Source organism: Ochlerotatus camptorhynchus, unplaced genomic scaffold (genome assembly GCF_037179485.1).
Source record: "Ochlerotatus camptorhynchus isolate MF236.1 unplaced genomic scaffold, CSIRO-AGI_Acam_v1.1 ptg000188l, whole genome shotgun sequence".
In the NCBI taxonomy this organism is placed as follows: Eukaryota; Metazoa; Arthropoda; class Insecta; order Diptera; family Culicidae; genus Ochlerotatus; species Ochlerotatus camptorhynchus.
Genome location: NW_027040678.1, coordinates 1,900,561 through 1,928,001, shown reverse-complemented (window position 1 = coordinate 1,928,001; position 27,441 = coordinate 1,900,561). Strand labels below are relative to the sequence as shown.

The 27,441-nt window shown below is 38.5% G+C and overlaps 1 protein-coding gene and 1 non-coding gene across 4 annotated transcripts in view; both read right to left on the bottom strand.

Moving 5' to 3' along the window:
• Positions 1 to 6,557: 6,557 nt before the first annotated feature.
• Amph (amphiphysin) overlaps positions 6,558 to 27,441 on the bottom strand; it is a 167,709-nt gene continuing 146,825 nt past the window's right edge. The window contains exons 6-10 of one of the 3 annotated variants that reach the window (XM_065223249.1): positions 22,023 to 22,118; positions 20,495 to 21,000; positions 20,044 to 20,413; positions 8,609 to 8,751; positions 6,558 to 8,544 (exon numbers count right to left, since the gene is read on the bottom strand). In XM_065223249.1, the coding sequence (XP_065079321.1) occupies positions 8,464 to 8,544; positions 8,609 to 8,751; positions 20,044 to 20,413; positions 20,495 to 21,000; positions 22,023 to 22,118 (1,196 nt within the window). In that variant the 3' untranslated portion in view covers positions 6,558 to 8,463. The remainder of the gene's footprint in view (positions 8,545 to 8,608; positions 8,752 to 20,043; positions 20,414 to 20,494; positions 21,001 to 22,022; positions 22,119 to 27,441) is intronic. The other 2 variants (XM_065223250.1, XM_065223251.1) reach the window with 2 other exon arrangements.
• TRNAM-CAU (transfer RNA methionine (anticodon CAU)) lies at positions 21,428 to 21,500 on the bottom strand. Its single transcript has one exon. It is a non-coding gene; the product is annotated as a tRNA-Met (tRNA).

The window sequence follows — 27,441 nt, the reverse complement described above, 5'->3', positions numbered from 1 at the left end:
TTTAAAATCGTTAGTTTCGTATTGATTGTTGGTTGATTTCAATTGGTTTGAAAAGTTGAGCCTGGTTCAACTTTTTTCAATTCAAGTGAGTTGATCAAGTCAGTTGAATGGCATTGTTTACACGTTCAATTAGCGTTCAAGTCAGTTGAATTCAACGATTAACGTACCCATTCTAGACAAAATTCTAGTACTACACTATGTTTGTTTTGATTCACTATGAAAGTTTGACAGATAAAATGAGGGGTTCGTGAAGAGCTGAGCCAAAAACTTGAGCACTTTTCTTCGAGACCTACTAGTCTTAGAGTTACCTCTATAGTATAGCCAACAATCAATACGAAACTAACGATTTTAAATTGGCTCACCACTTTAGTAGCCTATTGGTCCCAAGCAAACGATTAACGTACCCTATTGTAGTTGAAATTCTATTACTACACTATGTTTGTTTTGATGCGCTATGAAAGTTTGACAGATAATATCAGGGGTGTGTGGATTCATGCAGAACATGCAGGGGTGAGTGAAATAGCTTGGGACTGCTTGGGACCGTTGTTCTGGTACTGAGTGAGCCAAAAATAATAATGATTTTCTTCGGGACCCAGTGGTCTTAGAGTTACCTCTATGGTATAGCCTCTACCAGCCCTGTGTTTGAAATTAACACTTTGAAACCTTTTAAATTTTACTTAAAATTTCTGGGTTTATCCTCAGAATTCTATAGAATGTTCTCAGAGTGTCTACTACCTGGAAAAAATCTGGAAAACTTGGAATCTTCAGGGAATGTTACTTTTTCTGGATAAATCTGGAATTACCAGGGAATTTTTTAATACTCTAATACAAGTAAATTGCAACTAAAAGAATGTGTTGAATCATCAAAAACCAATTAAAAAATAATGAAGTATTCGGTTTTTTCACAGTTGTCATTCTTCCATTTATCGCAAGGATCCGACTCTAATTGAAAGGTCCCGCTATTTATACCTTTCGGAGTGTTGGAACACCCTCCAAAGGCGCGCCCCTTTGTCAGTCAAAATTGGATTTCTTAGCAACAAAAACAAGCAACGACACCGATAATGACCATGCATCAGAACCCTAGTCTTAATCACTTGAAACTAGGGAACAACGAATAGAAGATTAGGAATCACATAGCTGAAAACTAACTAACTAATTTTTTCCTTGTTTCAAGATCATCCCGAATAAACATTTACTATACAAAAACAATAGAAACTATTGTTACAATGCAATAAAACCTTTTGTAGCAACAATAAATGTTATTGTCAAAAACAATAAAAATAAAACAGAACTTATTGTTATGTGCAATCTATTCTATTGTAAATGAGACATTTACAATGTAAAAATGTTAAATGTCTTCCCAATTCAACGCCAGAAGTTCGATCTAATAACAAACTGAATAAGTGTAATTTGTACATACATTGACACTTTAATTCGCCTTTTTTCAATTGATTTAATAACATGCTTTATTAGACGTCTAATAAATGTTCTCCAGCTCCTTTATTAGATTTCATTGCATTACTTTACAATATTGCTGAATAAAGGTCAGCATAATAGCTCTTATACCACTATGCGTCCTTGTTGTAATGACATGATTTGTAAATGCTTTATAAACGACGTATTAGATTCATTATTCGACAACACTGATTCAGTTTTACAACAAGGCGAAATCAGTAGAGTAGTAGTTACCGTTTCCGCTTTCCAATTAGAAGGTCGTGAGTTCAATCCCAAGCTCAACCCTTTTTTTTATTTGTGTAGAACAAAATTAATTTAAATAGTAATCATCGATCACATGACTCACGATAATGAATGCATTGATCTAGTTTAAAATATAACCGAGCATCCTTTCTTTCGACTTGAAGATGTGAAGAGGCAACATTGATCTCATTTAAAACAACAATGAATGAATTAATCATTCCCACAGGGCCTTGAAGGAGCTAGAGTTGCGATCGGGAGTGATGATAGGTATTTACTTTCATGTAAGCTTTTATAGATTATTGAGTTGCCCATATGATGAATTCTAGGATAGCTCAGATGACAAGGCAAGCGGCTGGTGATCGAAAGGTACATGGTTCGAATCCCCATACAACGACACGTATAAGTATTTAATAAATTTTCTAATATCTGTGTGGTGCGAGCCACGTTAGAAATAATGAAATACAATACCCTTAAGAAACACACCCTTCCCTGTCCCTTCTTATTTTCGGGTTAATTTTCCCACAGTTGAATAATCGTTTAATAAATGTATAATAATGTCTAATTAAACGTTACTTCACATGAGAATCAAGCGTATACAGAGCATCACTGTTTTAAGGAAGCAGTGATGTCTAATAAACGCTGAATAATCAAAAAATTTATCGTATGAACTCTGCTACAACTCACATAAGTCGAATAAAAGCTTCTCGACATACCTTATACAACACCAGTTGTTCAATGTTGTGGTTGAATAAATTCTCCAGATTTGTGTGAACAAAGCCTGAACAGAAGTTATTATTAAAAATAGTACAAGTACTATCAAGCATGCAGTTGAATAAAATGGCCAAGAAGTCGTTTCTTCAATAGACGATTGTTTGTTGGGTATTGAATGAATTCACCAGCATGCGACATGCGTACCTTTGCCGTCGTTCCATTCGCATAATGGAAGATTAAATCCTCCGAATTGAATGTCAGAGCATGGAGCATCGCTTCCTCTGATTTGAACTTCATGAAGACTCCCCTTTCCTCACCAATGCGATAAAAAGCTTCCATTTCAGCCGGATCCGCGTCGAGTGCTGTGGCGAAATTTACTATCTCTCCGATGTTTGGTTTGGCATCACAATGGCTGAAGCTAAACTTGATGGTGTTTTTTACTTCACACATCTTGCACCGTAGAACAAAAGGCACCGAACTGCTAGCAACGAACAAAGAGCAACTATATAATAGCGAGTCTCGAAAACAGGCTATCGTGTGGTTCACAACGAAATAAAAAATCGACAGCTGCTGTAGACAACTGTGGGACAACTGTCGCGAAGTCGCGATCGACGTTGGATTTTTACAGAGACAATAACGTTGTTTTTGTACCAAAAACCGTCAACCCCCCAAATTCACCAGAGATTCGTCCGGTGGAAAGTTCTAAAATCGTCCAAGGTGTTTAAGAACGAGCTGGAGTTGCAGAAAGAATTAATGAAAGTGACCAAAAAGGTCGGCTCCACCATTGCACAAAATGTAATAAGGGGTCTTAAGGGAAAGGTTCGGGCTTTCAGCGATCGAAAGGAAATTGAATAAAGTAACTATGCCGAAACATAATCCATATGTATTAGTTCATTCCCTGAAAGTTTCAAGAAAATCCGACTTAAAATAAATTTTTGGCGAACACTTTTGTCTGGTGCATTTTTTTCGAGTACGGGCCTTACTGAAAAATCCTGTTCCCCTAGTTTGAAGTAGTCAAGACTAGGAATCCGTGGTAGATCTTACATCCCGTAACGTACCACGAAAAGGTGATCTACCCACGTTACGGGGTAGGCTTACTGAACTTAATACTGCCGAAACTGGTTCATTAACAAAATAAACATTAAAAGACTATTTTTCAAAATCCTGGAATATCAAACTTGGATAAATTTTGGGGAATCTGGAACAAATAGAAATATTTAAGATGCCGGACAGTGAACATTTTTTAAGACCCCAGATTTGAAAAAAAAAGTCATGGATCTTATTCTTTAGGGATGATTTCAAAGGAAGTCTGGCAGGAATTGTGAGGAAAACATCAAGTTAAATTTAAGGACTGCTTTCGAGGTAGTTCTGTGGAACTACCAGGTAATGAGAATTTCAAGACTGAACATGAACATAATTTAAAGGAAATTTTTTACAGAGAAATCCAAAAGAATTTTTCGAATAGAATTCTCATGATAATTTCACGATAATTCTGAGGAATTCTCCTTCCAGAAATTTCTGCCAGCATCGAACGGAAATTCGATGCATAATTTCATGCAAATTTTCGGAGAATACTCAGGGTTTGTTAAGAGTGGAATACATTTAAATGTAAGAAGAATTCCAGAAGAACTTCAAATAAATAAGAGGAGAATCTCTTAAGAGTTCTGACTAGAATTCTAAACCAATTTTGAAGCGAATTATTGCGATTTGTGAGGAGAATTATAAGATAATTCTAAAGAGACTTCCAATATTGTTAGTAGAATTTCAAGGCAAGGAGAGGAATGCAAATAGAATTCTGAAAAGATATTAATAATTTAAATTTATTATTCTGAGAATTATTCCAATCGCATTCTTAGCAGTATTCCAAAGGAATTGGAATTGGATTGCAGAACATTGGACCAAGATGCCTTCCGTTCATTTTAGCAAAATAAAATGTTTTTATGAAATTATGGGATCATAAGATATTATGATGATATTTGTGTGTGTAAGTAACAAGAAAATATTCTGATGAATGCGGGCGTCTTAGTGGAATACCTGTATAAAGAGAGAGAGAGAGAGGGAAGGATTAGTAATTTCCATTTAATTCCACTAGCTTATTTGCTGCGCAATGTGCAGACTTCTTCAGTGTCATGTACTAATACTCGATAGTATTTCTGCACATTGTAGAAAAAATACGCGTATCTGTCAAAGATAAGCAAATAACGTAGTGAAATTAAATGGAAATTAAGAAAATTTTGTATAATTTTTGCTTGACACATAATAATTGTCAATTTAAGTACACGCACCCTATTTAACTGAATGGAAGGCACCCTATTAGGACTTTTATGCGTATGAAGGCAATGCTGGTGTCTATAGTGAAACTAGTCTATTAGTACAAGACACTAAAGAAATCCGCACATTGTAGACGAAATATGTGTAATTCTGTCAAGCAATAAAGGTAGTGGAATTAAATGTAATTTTATTTGACCCATGCATTAACTTTTTTGCAAGGCGTCTGCTTCTAGGTCTGCTTATTAGTTAACTTATACATTTTATGAATAATCAGCAATACAAATTTGCCAAAAGGTATACGGGGTTTCTATCCGTATAGATCAGTGCACGAAGATTTGCTGCACTCTTCTCTCACCCGTAAATTTGGACAGTTTTGGTTTTGGGTGGTATGTTTTGGCTCCTATCGTTGCTATCTCTTTTACTCATAGACAAAATTATTGCAACCAATAAGTGAGGTTAGGAACCGTGCAGTGCTCTATAGTCACTTTCCGGCATCGACATTTTACTTTGCGAAAATACCTACTAAAATATCTGTCAAAACGTAGACGGACCAAGGGGTAAGTCACTCAGCACATTGTGGGAAAATTAGATTTGGCACAGCTTGGGCACATCCATCAGCACACCTTCGGCACAATCTTGTAGGCATTGGATTGTTGTAAATATAAAGGGAGCACTGCTGGACAACTGTCATTGAAGCTGTTCACAACATTACTTGCTGTTTGACGGTCTGAATGTATATTCAGGAACATCCTCTCATTGAATATACCAGTGGAAAACAGACCAGCAGTTACCTTCTCGGTTCACTTATAGATTTAAATCCGAAATGTAGGTTCTAGCGTAGGCTCGAGAAAAAGAGACAAGGCCCAATTATTACTTTTTATTCAAATAATGCTGCAACTCACACGAAACAAACTACAGAAGTCATATTCATCATCCTCTATATTCGGTCTTCAACAATGTTCCTCACCGATTCCAACTGGTCGCTGATAGACCGTTGCTTTTCGCATAACGAAAGGCTAGTTTTCTCGTCTGCCGACTAATCCTTGCGATTTCAAACCAAAACATTCAAAGTGTCAGGATTTGCCGGGTTGGGTATTCTAGAAACAATCGCAGCTTGCCCTATGACCGGTACAATGACCAATCTTATGTCTTCTACCCCTTGAGACGGACACATTCCAAACGTCGTTCCAAACATTCGTTTTGAAGACGATACATATAATAACTTTCAGAATTAAATCGACCACTCTATTAGGAGCGCATGGAAAGTGAAAGTGCTATAGCCAAGCTGAAAAGGGAGCATCCATTAAGTACGTCGCGCTCTAAGAGGGGGTTTCCAAATATGTGACAACCAATGTGGTTTGTCTTAAGGCATGTATAAGGCTAATTTTTTGAAAAAAATATAAGTCAAACACATGAATAAAATAATTAATTTTCGTTTCGTGCATGCAAATCAAGTCGAGAGTCACCTCACTAGTGACAGAGAGTCCACATGACTCGCAGAATAGGCCTGTATGTGTAAACACTTGCACTGCCGTCCCATGTTACTTTTGGACGTTGTTCCCTTTTGTTCTTTGTAAATTTTCGAATGAAAATAGAAACATATTTCCTGAGGCATAAAATCTCTGATCACGCCTTCTTTCTGAAGGGAAGTAAAGCCGTTGATCCTCGGTCGCATGAGATGATGGGTCGATAGGTAGGGTCCAGGTGTGGAGCTGCCTCCCTGGCGTCGGTAGCATTGGTACTCAGTACGGAGAACAAGATCGACGGAAAACAAATTAAGGGAACGTCTGCTTCATTTCATGGGCCATTATGGGTCTGACAGCCAACAATTTGTAGACAAAAAGGACATTTCTTTCCATCCAATACACACGCACATATTCTCTAAATTGTACACAAGTTTCATCCATCCTTTTTTAGATCCTCGTTATCCTTAGCGTATTATTGTATTAATAAATTTACTTGAAATATATTAAATCATCATCTTCTTTTTTCCATCATCATCTTCTTCTTCGTTATTAATTCATTTGTTTACTGTAATCATCATATTCGCTTAGTTCAAAAGATTTTTGCATTTCATACTTTTGTTTTTGTTCGCGGATAAGTTTATCTAAACCAATCAATTTCTTGTTTTCAGTGAAGTTTTCGATTTTTTTTTACATTTTCATCAATTAGTTTTTCGAATTTTCGTTTTTTTTGTTGCTAAACGGTCAAATCTATTTGCATAGTTCTTTACAAGTGTGTTTGTTGTGTATGTATGTATGTGTGTGCATTCATCACTACAATTATTGTTTTAACAGTTAAATTGTAGATTTCATTTTGCATCTTGTTAACATTACTCAACTAAGTTTTATTCATTAATTTAATATTTGTTAAATAAGATAAAATTTTCAAATATAATAAAAACAATTGTGATTTGAAAATGTGTAAAGTGATTGAAGTTATTGGTGAAGAAGGGTGTGCTCGCGGGAAAGGAATAGTACGGGTAAGGTGGTGGTGCTAAAGAGATGAGCTATCCTATTCGAGAGTAATAATTACGAAAAAATGGGTGATGTGTTCGATTGCTTTCACCCAAAGCTACACTCTGTGAGTTCAAACCGCATTCAGAAGGGGTTACTATTAAACTTTGCCGGACTCGTTCTTGGACAAACTGTCGTTAAAATGCATGAATCGCTTTGCTTTGACTAAATTCTACCTCTGAACATTATAGTGTTGATGCTGCTCGATTTTTGTGTGTGAATACACCCACTCGTTAGGGATGAATTGAATTGTAAATAATTCAAAAAATTACCATTCGGAATCCAGTTTAGCTTAATTCTTACACAAACACACACACGGAAAGATAGTGCAATGAAATAGTGTCACAGTAAGGAAAATAATAAACGTAAAGTATGAAAGTTGACAGCGAAAGTGGACTTTCTAAGTTACTTACTTCTGCTCATCAGCTATTTACAGAGAAAAACAAATACATAATACGGGATTGGCAATTTGTGGGAGGTTTTGGTTTTGTAAAATTTTGGCAGCTCGAATGGTTCAACCAAATTGTTAACTTTATTGCTCCGATTCAAGTTGGTATAAATTTTCTGAACAGGCAGTATTACAGTTTTGAATTATTTACAATAGTTTAAACTCGCACGCTGACAGTATTTGCTCGTACAGTATCTAAACAAAGTAAGTAAAAGACGGGAAGACTCTATTAACAGTAAAAGTTGTTTCGGTACACATTTGTCGTCCAACCTGGCGGTGGTGGGGGAGGTACTGTCAGCAAATCAATCGGAAAGGACGGTGTAATATACGTTAACAAGGGACAAATAAACAATCATAAACGCCTATCGCTAAAAAACGGGAGGAGAGGGGGAGGGGAACAACATGAATCATATTTCAACCGGCTAGATCACTTCGCTCGTCTGGTCCTTCTTCGCGTCTGGGCTATTATTCAGTGTTGATACATTCTGCTAAAGGCACGTTCCACTTTCTTCCACTTTCCACCTTGTAAAACTTTTGCTGCCATTTCAGGTTTGCTTTCTTCTTAAATGTTAGTTTTCGATTTTCGTGATTTTTGTTTTGCTTGCTTCTGGCTCTAACCTAAATGTTAGCGGATGACTCCATCGTAGTTCAAATCATTCTTCTTTCCTTTTCATCTCGCCTTGACTCAGGCGGGACTTTTACAATCAATGGAATCGCATGGTTGTTTGTTGCAGTGTGGCATCCAGTGAATGTGTGTGTGTGTGTGTATGTATGTGTGCTGATCGTGCTGCTGCTGCTGTTGCTACGATACCATCCCGCTTACAACGGTCGAGTAAAGTTGGCTGGGAACATGCCCTTTTCGTTTGTGCCCTCCTTGATGCCCATCAGCCAGCCTTCCTCCTGAAATGAGAAAGGTTTTGAATTAGGATTCCCGATTTCTCCAAGAGCATTGTACGAAACGAACCTGATCCTCTTGGTCCTCGTACTCGATCACGTTGATCGTGTCACCGACCTCGAAGCTGAGCTCGTCGACGTCCTCTCGGACGTACTTGTAGGTGCTCTTCACTCGGTAGAGGACACCCGGTGGCAGATCGGTGGTAGTGGCGCCTGGAAGAAGAAATGGTAGAAATTTAGTTTTATGTATTTTGAAGATAAGGATTTTTGGAACCATATACAATAAGACCTGGATGAAGGAGATTGCCAATAAAGGGTATTTTAGTTTACCATCTTGTCACGTGCTACTTTAAATTGTTATTCACGGATAACGAAGAGCACCTTGAAATACATTTCTTTAGAAACACGGGACACACATTTAAGTGTGTCTGATTGAAAATTTTAAATATATTTTAAATTTAAGGATCGATTCTCTTCAACATTTACTTTTGTTAATTACTCGACTGGATTGGCATTCGTCTATGCATTTGCTTCTGGTTATGTTGCTAGCCTAAAGTCAATACAACCTTTAACAGCACTTGTATTAGAAACATTTCGAAAAAATCAACCTTAACAATGCAACAGAACCAATGTACTATTGCTACATAGACTTTCTCTTTTGGCTCTAAAAACATTTCCCGTTGTGTTTGCGGTATTAAAGGCTAGGTAATTTCTTCTTTCATCGAACTATGTGACTAAAATAGCCGGAAATGTATTAACAAAGCCGTCGGAATTCAAAGGTCAAAATCGATGAAGAGAATTGATCGATGTTACATTGGACCTTCAGCATTATTCGCAGTTAGATTCTGAACGCAATGAATGTGCTATTTGTTGGATTTTAAGAAACTTATCTCTAACGAAACCAGCAAACTACAGCACTCCACAGGGGTCCGTTGGTGAAGTATAAAGATGTTTTAATAAAATAAAATCAAGCGCAAATTTTCAAATCGACGGATCACCTTTGCGAAGCAATGACTTCGTTCGTTGATTCATCGTAGCTGATACCTCGCCCACACATACTAACACCACCACGAGGAAGGGGAAAATATCAGTTTCGACACATGGACGATCGAAGGCATTGTTGACTAAAGCAGATGCGTCAATTTGAAAAGTTGCGCCTCAAATCAAAACTGTCTTGGATCATTGACTCCAATAATGTATGCAGAGCGGAGGTGGTAAATGTACATTTTAACTGTAGAGATGTCATCACTACATTGTAAACCATGGCCCACTTAGCAATGGAACAAACTCTTTTGCTTATTACAGCGCTCCTAGTGAACGTTTTCGGACGTTTTTGAAGTCTATTTGATGCCAACAACAATAAAAATAACAGTGTATTTTTCAGTTCATAAAATGCTCTTGTTTTGGAGACAGTCACCATGCAAGAGGAGCGTAGAAAAAAAATCGTGCACGGTCACCTGGAAAATCCATCGTGGTCCGCGTTAAAGCTGGCTAAAGTGTTGAATTTCCATAGAAACACCGAATAGCGCGTGCTCAAAACGTACCGGGAAACCTTGACGACGAATCGGAAGCCTCAAATTAAATGCCGGAGTGGAACTGCCAACCGTCACCTCCATGGAAAGGTTGTGAGGTCCATCATAATCAACTCAGGTATGTCCGATCACGATTTGAGTAAAAAGTATGATGCTGTCCGTAGTATAGTGCAGCAAATTCGCTACCGCGAAGGCCTACGAGCATACCACGCCAGTAGGCAACCAAATCGAGCAAGTGTCCCTGGCTTTTTCAAATGTTAAATTCAGTCCTCTATATCCGTAATATGCGCACGAGGCTCAAACCTTTGTAGACTACTATTTTTTTTACTACTACTATTAAATCAAATATCAAAAATCCATCATCACCATCGTGGTGAACAAAATAGTTTTTGCAGTGCTACAATAATTATTAAAAAGTCGTTATAACAGCTATCCATACAAAATAATCCGTTAAAAATAACTTCTTCAAGATACATAATTTGTCAATTCATAAAAAAAATCACTGGATAACCGTTCAAAATACAGTTTTAACGTGTGAAATGCAATGTCTCTTAAATTCTGCTAATGTTGTTGCACGTTTAATGTATCTAGGCATCGAATTGAAAACATTTATTCCTTTAAAAAATAGTGAATTCTGTGAAGCACTAGTCAAGAAATGTGGTGTTCTTATTTCATCCGCGTTTCTAGTATTATATCTAAGATAATCACTTCCTCTTTCAATTCGATAACACAAATATCGAGGCAGCAAACCGTTAACTACTTTAAAAATGAACACCATAGTCAAAAATACAATTCTTTGCTTCACCGACAACCATTGCGAGGCGTCTAGCATCAAAGTTGAGGAAGTCAATCTATTACATCGCAAAACCAAGCGCTCCCTAATAAACAAATACCATAAACGAACTGTATCCCGGATAGGTAAACTATCCCACAAATGGTTTGGATGATACCCCGAACACGTCGTTAAGCTCTCTTTTATGGTTATTTTTTATTAAAGCTGTAACCTCGATATTTGTGTTTCATTGGACAGAAATAAAATAGATGGGCAAAAGTCTAGATGAGGAGAGATGATTGATTTGTATAGTTTCATTTTACTGGCAACAGTTAAATCGTTTTTCAATCGACATAGAATTCCATACTTCTTGGCAATTTTCTTGATGACATTGTCAATGTGAGAATTGAACTTAAGTTTGTCATCAATAATCACGCCAAGATATTTAATCTCCCGAACGCGATCAATAGTCTCATCATCAATTACAACAGAGACGTTCTCATTTCATTAATTCCGCGAAATTACCATAAATTTAGTTTTAGCTGCAATGAATAACACAGTATCATCTGCAAAAAGCTTAATGTCGCAAACCCGTAAAACACTTCGCTAGTCATTAATATACATAATGAATAAAAGGGGCCCTAATACACTTCCCTGGGGCACTCCAAGGTTATTCCCCACGGGACTGGAAACAGAATCATTAAAAACAGTCCGTTGAGTTCTGTCAGATAAATAGCTTTCAAACCATTTATATGCAGTACTCGTAATTCCAAAGCGCTTGATTGTACTTAACAGTAAGGGCATATAAATTGTTTCAAAAGCGCGTTTCAGATCCAAAAAAACAGCAAAAATCGTATCCTTACGCTCCAAGTTGTCTTTCCACTTTGCTAACACCAAATTCAACGCAGTTTCACAAGAATGACTTTCCCGATATCCTGATTGTTCTGGTATCAATAAAGAGTTGCTATTCAAATACTCCAACAGCTGGCCTTTAACAACAAGTTCTCTAAGATTTTCTCTAATGTGTGCAACATATTGATAGGACGAAACTCTTCGGATTTAATCGTTCCAGCAACTTTTTGAATAGGAACCACTAAGGATTCCTTCCAAATTTGTGGCACATGTCCATTCTGCAATGATTTATTAATAAGGTGCAGAAAGATGTGGCCAATGACATGAAAGCAATCTTGAATAACTCTAGCATTAACATCATCTACTCGAACCGATTTTCCTAATGAAAAGCAAATAACTCTAAGTTCATCTAATGTAATTGGGTGAAAACCTTCAAATCTACAACTACTATTAACTGGCTGTTTTATTTCGTCAGGTTCATCGACCAATTCAATGAATTGATTCATCAATGAAACACTTTCGACGAAATAATCATTGAACTTAGATGCAGTTACTTGTTCTGACTGTTCTAATGTGCCATTAAAAGAAATGGACCGCGGTTTGCAATTACAGCAACAATATATCCCGGAATACAATACTGATCAAAAGCTTCGGTTTCTACAATATGAGTTTCAGATAATAAAACTAAAAGAGGACGTTTTTCCTCAACAATCTGACGTCCATGCCCTTGTGCCCAAATTCTCCACATTTGAAGCATCTCAACACATTAATCGCGGGAACTATCGAGCACCGATCAAACCCTACATTTATTTTTTTCGCACATAACAAACATTTATACGTATCGACATCGACTTCAATTACAACACTAAACTTGTTATAAGTGAAGCGTGAATTTTCGAACATGTTCACAACTTTTACATCATTAATAGCGAATCTTAGGAAAACTAATCGCTCATGCCCACTATTTTCAATCTTGGCACCGAAGTGGGAACAACAGCACTATATTTTGCACCCAGATTGCTTTCAATACCATTTTTCACATCACTTACATTTGCTCCTGTTGCACACTCAACAATAATGAAGCCATCTTTACCATTCCTAAAATTACTGATTTTGTGTGTTTTTGGATCCAACTGAGTTTTCAAAAACTTACGAGTATTTTCGCAAGGTTGTTTGGACTCTTTCGGTTTTGCCACAATGACTGGACGAGTCTTACGATTATCTGGTTTGTTACTTTTACTGTTACTGTTACTATTAGTTTTACTTTGACTAGCACGACTGTGTATTTTTACAACATCCGCAAAACTAGCATTTTCTTGAAAAACAACATCATCATCATTATCACTATTTTGTATTTTACGTTTTTTGCGTTTGGTATTTTGGTCCGATTCTGACTGAATCGTCCTAGATGAACTGCACGGATCATTCTTTACAGCTAATTGGTTTTCCGCATCAATTTTAAAAAATGAACTTTTCATATTATCCAATTTCTCACAAATCAAATTTTCAAGACCATTTACATTTATTCTAATATCTGCCATCCCGCTTTTAACCGCGATGTCCACCTGAGCAGCAATGTGATCTCGCATGCCAGTGATCGAGTCCGAGAGTTGAAAAACCTTCTTCATTTCTTCCTCTATCCTTTTGACGCGCGAGATCAGATCATTCTGCTCGTCACAACTGATATGATAGACAACTATCACACTTGAACAGAACATTTGCATTATCTGCTGCCTTGCCGCAGTCTTAGTGAGTGCCGCACAAGCAAAATGGAACGTTCCATTGCACGGACCTACACATGTAACTGGGAGTCCACTCATAGCAATAGACTGCTCGCATACATTACACACATTCATTTTACCAACTTAAACGCTAACACTGTTAGCAGCAGACATATACAGGGGAGGAGAACACAAAATAAAATTTTACCACCACAGCTCACTATACAGAAGCAATAGCGCGCCGGAGGAAAAATACAAAATTCAACAAGAACGAGTTGCTAGGCAACCTTTCCTCTACTTATCCTGTTAAAAAAAACACAACGGGCACGCGTTGGAATAATTCTTTCGCGGCACAAGGCACTATTTCACACGAAATTATGAGTTTATTTTCACAGCACAACTCAGCAAAAATACTACTTTGTTCGCCATACTCGATGTGTGGCTCGAATATATGATCTGGCAGGGAATTCGCAGCTGCGGCCAGAAGTCAAAGGTTTTCATCACTGAGAAAATCATGAACTCGGAGGTTTACAAAACCGAATGTCTCCAGAAGCGAATTCTGCCATGATGATGAGTCACATGATGGTCCGGTGACATTTTGGCCGGATCTTGCGAGTTGTTACTACAGTCGGGAAGTACAACAATAGTACAATGACAATGGAGTCCAGTTTGTTCCGTCGAAAACCCTCAATCCGCCCAATTGTCCCCAGTTCAGGCCCATTGAAAACTACTGGGCAACAGTTCTCCTGGATTTTAATTTAGTCTGCGCCCGAAATCTTCAATTTGTGATTAACTACCTTGATAATTAACTCCGAACTCTTTACAAGGTTTCCTAGTGGTATCCTCAAGATTGTCCTTAGGATCATTCCCTTTTACAGGGCTCTTTTCAGAATTTCCCTAAAATAAAAATGAGATTCTCTCGATACTCTCCTGTAATTTTCATTATAACAGTCCAAAATTCTTTGCAGAGCACTCCAAAAACTTCTAAGAGCCTCAAGATTATTTTCGAATTTTCAACTATTCTGACAGCAATTCACTGACGCTTGCTTTATAATTATCCTTGGAATTCTTATGCCATTCTGGAGTGACTTTTAAAAAGGTTCTTTGTCCATTTATAGATGAACATTTCAAGAGGTCCTATCTGCATTGATTGATTCTCTTCAACGACTTTCTCTTTCGTTAATAACTCAGTGGCAAAAACATTCCCTGTTCTACGATTTATGTAGATTTTTAAGTGTTCGACGGAAAACAAACCAAGGAAAAAAAAAGATGCTGAATTTTTTTTCTTGAAGACTGAAAGCCGAAACAAAATGTCTAGTTGTTCAAGATCATGAAACATCCCTGAAAGTCTAGACTTTTCTGATGTTTTTGGAGCTTCCTTGAAGTAAGTAAAACCATAGAGGTAACTCTAAGACCAGAAGGTTCCGAAGAAACGAGCTCAACTTTTTGGCTCAGCTCTGGTACTATCTTCGGTCCCAAGTTAATCGATTCACCCCTCGAAACATAGGAAAATCCACTAACCCCTCATTTTATCTGTCAAACTTTCATAGCGAATCAAAACAAACATAGTGTAGTACTGGAAGTTATACTAGAATGGGGTACGTTAGTCGATTTGCTTGGAACCAATAGGCTAGTCAAGTAGTGAGCCAATTTAAAATCGTTAGTTTCGTATTGATTGTTGGTAAAACTGCCATGAACTTCAATAAAGTTCCCTATACCTGAATTTCTCAGAGGATTTTGAAAGTTGACGCAATTTTCCTGAACATAATTGAACTGCTCTGAAGTTGTTTGATATATCCTGAAGCTTCCACAATTTGTCGATGCTTCCATGGAACTCATTAAACTTCTATAAAAAAATATCAAAATTTCCCTGAAGTTTAAAGAGAGAGAGAGAGAGAGAGAGAAGGATTAGTAATTTCCATTTCATTCCACTACCTTATTTGCTTATCCTATCCTAGTCAAAGATAAGCAAATAAGGTAGTGGATTAAAATGGAAATTACTAATCCTTCTTTCTCTCTTTACACCAAGGGGTAGGTCGCACCAATCTTGGGCCGTATTTTTGTCAATGTGCCGCAGGTCTACCAATTGTACCGGTCATAGAGCAAGCTGCGATTGTTTGTAAAAGACCCATCTCGGCAACCCGATATTTCTAACACCTTGAATGTTTTGGTTTGGTCCAAATCCACCAATTACCTACATGCATATGCTGCTTCCCCAGCACAGCCGTCAGAGAGTAGTAAGTAGACGAAACAAGTCGAAGTGGCATTCGCCTCCGATCCTCGGGCGCGTGCGAATAGGGAGGATGGAATAGCGTAATATTTTGCACACTCATCGCCATACTCAGAACCACACGCTCCCAATGACCACACCACTGTGTGGTGGTGTTCGGTCGTCGAAATAAGTAACAGCAGTAGCAGTGCTTTCGGCGTGTGACGTTGAAAATTGTTCTCCAGTAACAACGAAAGGCTGCCTGCAAGCAGCGAGCTGCAGAGCCCCCATAAGCAACCATCAAAGGAGGAAGAAGCTGCACCGCTATGCTATGGATCGGAATCAGTAGCTCTTTGCGAGTCGCTGCGGGTCGGTCATCTATGCCAAGCGTGTCACCCTCGCTCCAAACGACATACAGCTCGACAGCCTCATCCGTGTTGAACACCCAGCTCAGAATTACTCAACCATCACTACAAAACGGTCCTTTTCAGGGCCACCAAAAATTTGTTAAAGAGTATTATTTGGACATTGGTCAAGGTCATCAGTTCCCGCAAGCAGCTAGCTATCAAGGCTCAACCTGTCTATAGAAGGTGTGGAATTGTAGGCCTGAATATATTGGTGCAATTAGTTTTTCCTCGGCTTTCATTCCGCACGATTCGTTTCTTTCGTTTAATCAATCACTCTTGTAGTGACGTCGAAAAGATTGTTTCAATCGGCGCTTACATATGAAATTTAATGTGGAATTTTTTGTATGTTACCAAAATTTATGAATGGTTTGCCACTAAATGTTGAGATAATTTATTGATTATTGAATTATCACACTGTATACCATGAAAAAGCAGCCTGTTTGTGAGTTTTTGCCTGTTTTCAAGTAACAAATAACAAATCGCCAGCGGGTATTTCCCGGCGACTTTAGAAATAAGTAAAATCAAACAAAATCATCATGCAGAACTAGCTAGGATTTGTTTTACTTCATATTTCACAAAATTGCTTTCGAGTGTTAAGACATCGTCTCCCGCAAAGTTTACATTTTTCGCTCTACCAACACAAACATCAGGGCTAGATAGATCTCCACAGGATCTACAGAATCCACGCAATTTCAAAAAACCAAAATGCGCAGCATTACGAAAAGAGGTCAGGTTTCGACCAATAGCAGATAGATTTTAATTCTAAATAAGCCAAACGATTGGAAATTTATCTACCAATCTGCTAAAATGAACACTTAGTTAATTTTCAATAGGTCACTATTGAAAAATACCAAATGTCCAACTGTTGCAATGGTGATCAAAATTATCACCGAATGTCTGAAAACAGCGCATTCCCTAACACAGACTTAAAAATCGAATTCGATGCGGTCCCACTGAACGATGCTCATTCAATCACCGTAAATGGTGGTGTCCAGTCCAGCAGCAGCAGCAGCAGGAGTGCTTTCAACAACCAACGAGAGGCTGCCTGCAAGCAGCGAGCTGCAGAGCTCATATGAGCAACCATAGAGAAGGAGGAAGAAGTCCCACCGCTAGGCTAGGATCGGAATCAGTAGCTCGTCGTACTCAGCTCAGCATTACTCAACCATCACTACAAAACGGTCCTTTTCAGGACCACCATAAATTTGTTAAGAGTATTATTTGGACATTTGTCAAGGTCAGCAGTTCCCGCAAGCAGATAGCTATCAAGGCTCAACCTGGTCTCTATAGAAGGTGTGGAATTGTAGGCCGGAATGTATTGGTGAGGTTAATCATCGTTCGACCATTTTCCAGAACACGCTGGTAGGAAGTGTTAAAAATCCATATAGAATTTGAGAGAAGTGGGAATAATTCGCTTTGGGTGTATATTCAGTCCCCAGAAAGCCAATAAAATCAAATTTGAGAGAAAATTCCCTCCTTTTTTACATATTCTGCACAAACGATACTTTCCGCCCCGCCCCATTCATATAATTCGGAAGGAAATCCTGTGAGGGGTGAATTGAATACACTTTAATACCAAAATACACAAAACTTAAAAATGCATTAATAACAAAAAAATCCAAATACACCTTTTAAAGTCGGGTAGATGAATCGAAAATACTCAAGTTGACAGTCCCTTGGATTCTCTTCATCAACTTTCTCTTTTAAAGAAATACTATAAATTTGATACGCTTACAAATAAAAACGGAAAGAGTTAAGATAATTGATGATTGATCAATTAAAAGAACTAAATGTTCACATTTGTTCCGTCCACTAGCGATCCTACGTCAAGCTTCCGTTCGTGCCCCTAGGCACAGACCCTTCTACTTTTTTGTGATCTGTAAAGTAACTGGCATCACTGCATTATTTCAGGATTATTTGAGGATGTGTCAAAACTTCGTTGTTGACACAAACAATTTTCGGTACCGCAACAAATAATTTCGCCGGAGCCTCCAAGTCACCCTTACTGCTATGATCCGCAACCGGAGCAACGGAAGATGCCGACATTATGACGATAACCGGTTTTGCTTTACTATCAATCTTTGAAACGCAGGAGTACAGAAACTGCCACGGAATTGTGATGTTTATGCACTTCTGTATTGACTTCCAGATGTTTCACGGATTTTGAAGCTAAACATTCACTAACATTGTCTGTTGTAGAGCTCCAGACATAGATAAACTATCCAGCACACCAACAGAACCACCAACCGGCAGTATCACCAGAAAGCATTTAACGCTCAACCTGGACTAGTTCAGGATTGATTAAAATAGAATCACTGCTACTCCGCTGTATGCTACATGCTCATCCTCATCTTCACCGATCGACATCATCCAATATCGAAAGGCTGTGCGGCGACGTGGACAGTCCCGCCTGGCTGGAGCAAATATTTGCATCGATGTAGCACTTCTACGGATTGATTTCGTACGGTTAGAAGGGGACGCTTTTGGATTGAACTGTGAATAATTGATTTCCTGCGTCATCCATTCCGCCTCCAGTTGCTTCTGGATGGTGATGCGAGTTTTGAGATTCTTGTCAACGGATTTCCTCAACGTCCACGAATGGGTTCTCGAAGAACAACAACACGTACAGTGTCATAAAGAGAGCCCACATTTCTAGTTCAGGGCAGGAGTAGCGGTTGCCTACCAACACTTCCAGACTACAGTACTCGGTCGTGCCGTAGAAGGTAGAAAACAGTTGCCCTTTCTGTACGAACGCCGCCGATCCGTCAATCAGCTTATATGGAAATGGTGATCGATGATAACGTCCTCATCTTTGATGTCCCGGTGCAGAATGTTCAATGAGTGCATTCCCAATGTTCCTCACCAGCGTGTAATGTTTGCTGTACTCTCCGTGGATCAAATCTTCATCGCACTGCGACATACGGGAGACGGAACTGGGCCGATAAGAATGATGGTTCCGTTACAGTATTCTTGATGAGCTGCCCATTATATTGATCTGGCGTTGACGTGACCAGTGTCTCTGACAGCTCGTACGGTTTGATATACAAAAAAAAACATTTGAATTGTCAAAATACCGGGTTGCCAAACATACAATTATTCACAAAAAAAAAATCAGTTCGTTGACATGGCACTCTTGGTACAGCGCGGCACACTTGAGGCACACTGAGAAAAATGTTGGCGCAAAATATGTGTGTAGAGTGACCACCCCTTGCCATAACACACAATTCTAGATAGAGCTGGAATTAGGGCCAAACAGCTTTTGTAAACAATGACTTCTCTTGATGAGTTCTAGCAATTCAAGGCTCACCCACGCAAACCAACATCCTCATCGGGTAGGGGAAGTCTTTTCCTACCCTTCGGTTTTTCCGATTCGTCATTTGGCGTGGACCTGCTCTGAATCAACGGGTAGTTTCGTCTTTTTAGTTATTAAACCACATTCGCTTGATCATTGTGCGAACCCAGAACGAATCCAAGATTCGTGATGTGGTAAAAATTGGCTTTGAATTCATCTTCAATCGATTCATAAAGAATTCCATCCACATACGTTTCAGGAAATGTGAATTATTTTCATCTAAAATACCAAAACTTTAGCCTAATCTCCTTCACCTAGTGGATAGCTGCGAAAAATAAGTAATACTTGAGAGCTAGCAATTTGATATACATAGGTAGGTATTTCAACAAATAAAGTACGTTATCCTTCAAAGGCAAAGATTTCTTTCAAAAATAAAGAGCTGCAATTAGGCGCATTAACGTATTGTGTATGTGTGTGTGGGTGTATGTGTTGAGGTATGAGTATGGAAAAAGATATCGGAAAAGTGTTACCAGAGTGATCCAATAGAGAGATCAGCTGTCTCGCTGTGCGGTTTCAGTGTAGTGATTGCTTATCGAGCTAGAATTGTGCAACGAATCAGAATAACAACTAGGAGGTGTGTTAGCTACTAACAACAGAACTAATAAAAAAAAACAGCCACACAATTCAAACTACGCGGGTGATTTGCATCATTGCCACACTTACCCACTGGGATATCATAGAGCTCTTCCAGTTTACTGTTATTATTGTTGGTGTGAGTACTGGTAGTAGTGCTAGTGGTAGTACCGATCATGGAGCAATGACTGTTAACGTTATTGTTAATGTTATTCAGCTGGATGTTGTTAGGGACATTGCTGTAGATATGTAGGGGCGCTGGACCGATGGCGCCAGCACTGGATCGCTGCTGTTGTTCCGCCGATGAGGAGTTCGACGTCAGGGACGAAGGATCGACCGCGTTGATCGAATGATGATTGGTGGTGGGAGTGAGTTGTTGTTGTTGTTGATGGTGGTTGTGGTGGTGGTGGAAGTATGAATGAAGAGATGATGGAGCTATGTGGTGATGGGGGTGGCGATTCTGTTGATGATCGTTATAGTGGTGTTGATGGTAGGCGTTAGTATAGGTAATGTAGCCGAGACTAGGGTTTAGCTTATTTACATTAGTATTACTTGATTGCGAAACGGCAGCGCCAGCAGTAGTGGGCGTTGTGGTGGGTGATGGTGATGGCGGCAATGTAGGCGGTAGAGGGTTGGCACCGGGTAGCGGCGATGCCGGCGGAGCAGGACTAGAACTGGTAGAATCGGCAGCAACAGCGTCGGGCGTGTTATTTTGCGTTTGACTGCTTGGATGGTGATCATCATGGTGATTATGATCCGTACCATTTGTGGTTACTTTCTCGCTGGTGGTAGTAGCAGAAGTAGTGGTAGTAGCAGTAGTAGCAGTAGGCGGCTCTGGCGTTTTGGCTGCCGCTGTAGCTTGCTGCGATGAGGCATCAGTATTATTGATGCTGTTGATGTTATTAATGGTGGTGGGAGTTGTGGTGGATGATCGCAATGCAGCACTGGTAGATTTCACGACTTCCGAGTTCTGATAGGATGGTTCCGTATCTTCCAGGCTATGAGGCTGCTCTGGACTTGGCGATATTGATGGCGAAGTGGATGTGGCTGTAAGTACACACGGAAAAGAAGAAAGAGAAAAACACAAAAAAATAATGTCACACACATGCTTCTGATGGCTTGCCGGTATTATTTTCTTTTCTTTTGAGCGGTGTCGAAGTGATCGTTTCGAGAAAATTCCGTCTAATATTCTACTATTTTCAATTTCCGGTAATGTCAAATTCTACTCTTTCACGTTGTAGACTATTTACAAAGCGTACCAGAAGCATTGCCAAAATCAGCAGGTTTATTAGCGTGATTATTTACACAGGAGAGAAACTAACAAAACAAACAAAAAAAACCATCGAATTTGTGCGAAAGCGGTCCCAATTTAGAAAAGACATGTACAGATAAAGCATAGAAGGGATAGGAAAGGAAATAAGAACTTCAATGAACAAAAGATACGAGAAATCGGAATGTGATGATACAAAAAATCTGCCCCGAGTGAGGATCGAACTCACGACCTTAAGATTATGAGACTTACGCGCTGCCTACTGCGCCATCAAGGCGGGTTGAAAATAAAAACTCAACAGTACTGATGCACTTTTCCCTTATCATCATGACGTGACTTTGCACAGTGCAGCACCCAAATGCACCATAAATAATAATCCAAGCATAATTCCGAAATGTTTACAAGCGTCAACAAGCAGATAACTAAGCATTCTCAATGAACGAAATGAAAATAATTCACATATTTGCCATCTGCCACTCATTCCGAAAAAGAAAAAAAAATCCATAATCATGGAAACTGTTCAGCTTAATTTTTAAATCAAATGTCAAAAATGTGAAAAAAATGATGCCGGAGGAACATCATCAAGAAGACGAACACAAGATGAATAATGATTACATTGCCATGCCGTGTGTGCGTGTGCGTACGCGCAACATATTATGATGCTCAATAGGAGCTTCTTCAGTTCTCTTTACCAGATCAGATCGAAGACGTCGATCGCGATTTGTTCGATAATTTCAGATCAATAATTTCGTTAACATTGTCCTATGCACCTACTATTTGGGTTTCAATCAATACTTACGTCCGTTGGCATTGGCAGATCCGTTGGTGATGTTATTTACAATCGACAAGTTCGCTTTCACTGGGGACTGTGGTGGGCTGGACGGAGCAGAGTTAGCTGTAAGTGAACGGAAAAAAAATGGGAAAATGGGAGAACATGTGGATCAGTAACGAACGTAATGGGAATGGTAGTGACATTTATTTCGGATGGGTTTATAGCAACTGATGCGGTCTAGTGCTATTCAAAAGCCGTTCATGCACACTAGGGTAGGTCAACTTTACAACCCGTTGTTCGCTCACTGCTCTTTCAATGCGCATTGAGATCCTCAATAAATGTGCAAAATTTGAACGAATTTTGATATAGTCTCGAATAGTTTGAGAGTTTTAATTTGTTTGATTGGAAAAACGATCATAGTCATTTGTTTGCTAAAATCCAAATATTGCTCAAATTTCACCACATCTTGGACTTGAGATTGAGAATACTAAACAAAACAACTTTGTCGAAAACTGCAAATCGCAAGGGATAGGTCACTCCGCACACCAATCTTGGGTCAACTTTTTCTCAGTGTGCCTCAAGTGTGCCGATTGTACCGGCAGTGCTGGTCATAGAGCAAGCTGTGTTTTTTTTTGTAAAATACGAGTATTATGGTATATTTGGCAACCCGGTATTTCTGACAGCTTGAATGTTTTTGTTTGCATTCGCAACGACCCCGAAAATGTCGAATATTAGGCTCAGTAAGGATTCCTTCTACCGACGAATAAAACGTCTCTATGCCAACTGGAAGGAACCAGAGTTTTCCCATGATGATTCGCAGTAGAAGGTAGATTGCATTCTGACGGCGGTCGTCGTAGACGAGGAAACCATTTACAGCAAGGAATTTTATTATAATTTTTAAGGACCTCATTCCAAGGGGAGTTCTGGGAAAAAAAAAACTTTGATAGTTTTGAGTAGAATTTCAAGAAACCTTGAAAAGAATTAGAAGTGAATTTTAATGAAAACTCTTAGGAATTTCTGAGGAGCACAAACCTGTGAACTTCAGAGGAATATTCCAAGACCATTCTGAGGATAATTTCATAAAGTTTGTGGGAGAAAACGAATCCGGAGCATAAGTCCTTGATTTTTTTTTTGAAAATACTAACAGAAGGATTACAATTAAATCTGAGCATAACTCCAGGACATCTTCAAAGGAATTCGGAAAATAAATTCAGGAGAGTTTACCAAACAAATTATGAGAAGAAATCTAAGGAATTTGTCAGAAGAAATGCAAATGAATTCTTATGAGATTTTAAATGTGAGTAGAATTCCAAGGGAAGGAGTGAGATTCAAAAGGAAATCTGAAATGAATTCAATGAATATTCGGAAAATCTTTCCAAAGGGTTTCTTATTGTGGAGAATTTCAAGGTAATTCCGAGGAAAACTAAAAGAAAATTAAATCCGGAGGATAGCTTCATTGAAATTTTGAGGAATATTTCAATGGAAATCTCCGTTGAATATGAAATGAATTATTCTGAGGTCTCCAGAACTACTTGAAAGTTCCCATTTTTTTTTCCTGATGTTAATGAAACTGCCTTGAAGTTGTTTTGTAGTTCGAGAAACTAGCCTGATGCTTACAATTTATAGGACTTCCTAAAGTTTCCTCAATTTTTCTAACGATCATGGATCTCCTCTAAAGGTTTGACAATTCGCTGAAGTTCTCTAAACTTCTTTAAAATTTATATGACTTCTATAATGTTAACGGAACTGCTCTGAGGTTCTCGGTTCATTTCTGAATTTCTCAAAAATGCTCTAAAGTTTTTGGAGTTCTCATGAAGCTTGTTGTACTGCGCTGAACCTAATTGAACCGCCCTGAAAATGTTTAAGCTTTAGTGAACTGCTGAACTTATGCGAATACCTCAATTGACTTTTAAATGTTTCTGAAGTTATCTGAAAATCTAGGAACTGCTTTAAATTTCCCATTAATTTTCTGAAACTAATGGAACGGGTCTCCCCCTGAAATTCCTCCAATTTTCGGAGCTTACTAGACTTCTTTCAAATGCTCCCACATTTTCATAAAAATTCCTGAAGTTCGAGGATCTCCCCTTAAGCTCCCTAGATTTCTAAGTTCTTGAAATGTTCCTGAAGACAACTAGAACGAAATAATTAACATAGTTTTATGATTTTCACTGAAGTTCTCAATATTTTTCTGAAGTTTATGAAACTTCCCTGAAATTATCGACACTAATATAAAACTTCTTTTATAGTCTAGACTTTCCTATTAAAACTATCTTAAAAGTTCTCTAGACTGCCCCGAATTCAGCAGTATATTTTAAGAACCCGCAACATTACTGAAATTAATTGATTTGCCTTGAAGTTTCGACAATTTTGCTTAAGTAATATAACCATTATAAACGCTCAATAAATTTCCCTGAACTTATCTGCGTTTACCTGAAGTTCTCTAAACTTGTTTAATAATTCCCTGATGCTTCTGACGTTTTCGAATCAATCATATAAATCTTGGAACACCCCATAATTGCAAGGAACTCATTGTAAGTCGCTGAAAATTTGCTTAAGTTATTGGGATTATTCTGAAGCTATCGTCCTCGAAGTACTAGGAACTTCGCTGACTATCATGAAACTATCTAAAAATATCTCCATCGAGAAGCTCTCTGGAATTTCTCGAAGAAATCGCTGCTTGCTAAAAGTTCTCGCATTTTTTTAATTAATGGAACTTCGTTCAACTTAGCTAAATCTTCGCATTTTTTTATGTTCTTGAAATATCCATGATATTAACCATGATATTAAGGGTGCTAAAATACTCACACGTTTTCCGGATGTTCATATAATTTTTATCACGTTCCAGAAATTCTCTCGGAGTTTTGTTTACGGAAATTCCCAGAGTTTCTCGAAACTTCTTTAAGGTTTCTACAATTTCTTTAAAATTATTTGAACTGCCCTTTGATTCTTTGATCTGTCTTGATGTTCTAGAAGCTTCTCTAAAGCTCTCAATTCTATTGAAGATCTCGCTTCTGCTCGGAAATAAATGGAATTCCCGTAAACGCCTTTAAATTTCCCTGAAATTCTCTTGGCTTCTGTAGATAGAGAAAGACGATTAAACGTCACAAAGCAAACAATGATAAATTCACGCTAAAAAAGTGGAAAATAGTGACTGATTACAAGAAAAAGTGACTTTAGTGACTTGGCCTTAAAAAAGGAGACTTTTTAGTGACTGGCTTGAAAATAGTGACTAAGTCGCTAAAAAGTGACTCGCTACCAGCCCTGACCCTGAGACTGTCAACTCTTTCTGAATCGCAGTGACAAAAAAGTGGCGTTACACTAGAGCAAAGATAGAAGAGCCAGAGATTGTTTTCGAGCTGATCGGTATCAAAGGTTTAAAAAACGGTTTTTATTTGTAGGGGAATTTACGTATTCTCGGCAACCTAAGCAGCGATCATCTTTCTATAGCCTTTTTCTCTAAGGAACGCACACATATGCAGTATTGGTTTGTTTACTATCTTTTGCTGCCAGCTGCTCTAACATTTTCAGTCGAAAGAATTGCCAAACACTGTTTTGAAAGGCTTTTGAAAAAACTCCAATTTTCTCTTGTGAGAGCGACTATTGTGGGCAACATCTTTTTATTCGGCAACCTTCCTATTTGAGCTGCGTGTTAAACAGCTGTACTTTCATCGGCAACTCGAAATCAGCAGCATTTTGTAGTGCGTGTGCTTTATTTCAAGAAAACCTTGCTACCGTGGAGGCACCATATTCGAAGCGGTTTCTAAATCGACGCACTCAATAATGTTTGACTATTTTCAATAATTATTTTTGAAATGTTACTTCTGCAAGTATTAGTTCCTGAGCTCTAGGGATATTGATGTAACAACGTTTAAAAAAAAATATCTTGTCAAAATCGAGATGCGATAAAGATTAGACGAGTGCGTCATCATTAGGGACGCGTCAAATATGGTGCTGGCACGGTAGATTGCTTTTCTCAGTTGTAAAAATATAATCAAATTGAAGCTGAAAGCCTTAAGAATGCATCCAACGAAATGTTCTCGTAAGAAAATTCAGAGAAATTAGCTTTTTAATTTGGGTTGCCGAAAATAGTCTGTCATGCCGAAGCCGTCATTTTCCCTATTTAAAGTTTTAACTAATTCTATATTTTTGTCGCTTCTCAAGGCGAAAATTTAAACCTTAGGACTAAGCACGGGAAATGTTCTCTCGAGGGCAAGTCGAAAGGAATTTCCGGGGAATGATTGAATTAGCTTCTGAAGGAAGCCAAACAATCTTCCAGAGAAAGAAGAAAGAAACTCTTCTGGAGGAAGTTTGAAGAAAGTTCTAAGTGAAGCCAGAAAAACATCCGGGGAACTTCCATGAAACATATTGAGAAACTCTTGGCGAAAGTTTAAAGAATCTTTCGGACAAAATCGGATGGGATGTATCAGAAGAAGCGAAAGGTTTCCGAAATCGGATGAAAATTTCCAGGGGAAGCCAGAAGAAACCTTCCAATAGACGTCGGATTAAATCTCCGGAGGAAGTTTATGGAGAAACGTCCAGAAGAAGGTAAAATAGACTTTTGGGAGAATTATATAGAAGCTTCCGGTAGAAGTTTTAAAGGAACTTCCTGGAGAAGACGAAAGAAACTTCATGGGGACTTCTTAAGGAGGTAGGTTTGAATAAACTTCTGGAGAAAGTCGGAAGCTTCTTCCGGCGAAAGCCAGAGGGTTTACGGGATAATATAAAGAACATTCGTGAAGAAGTTGGAAATAAAATTCCGGTAGAAAGAGATTTCTGTGAGATGTTGAAAGAAATTTCCGGTGGAAATCTGAAGAATTTTCCAAAGAAAGTTAGCACAATATTCCGGGGGAAGTTGGACAAATTTGTAGGAAAAGCCGGAAGAAGCTTACGGGGTAATATACAGAAAATTCCAGGAAAAAGCTGGAATAAACTTTAATGGGAAAAATCTGTCTAAACCAAATCCACGGAGAAATTGAATAAACTTCAGGAAGTTAAAAAAAAATAGCATTCTGACAAAGACATCATATCAAGAAGACTTGCAACTTTGCCAGAATCCAAACGACAGAGACAGTTGCGCTGCTCTTGAGTGAAGGTGGAAGCAACGCATAGAAACATGAGCAAATACACAAACCTTTCTTCTGAGGATGTAATCTTTGCTATCACATTCGTTCGAAGCATTTGCCTTTGAGCGGCAGATGACGCGATTGTACCTGTTTCATAGCGTTCGTATGAGAAAATGGAAGAGTTGCCAGTCTTCTTGATATGTTGTCTTCGATTCTGATGAACCTATTTGGTCACTGGATAAAAGTATTTCCCGATGCCCGGGAATTACCGGGATGAGCCATCAGCTGTTTATCGATTCCTGGGTAGCCAAACACATGAAAATGGAGACACTAGTCGAAGGAGTATCAAGCATAAGACATTTTTTTATTGAAAATTTGTGATA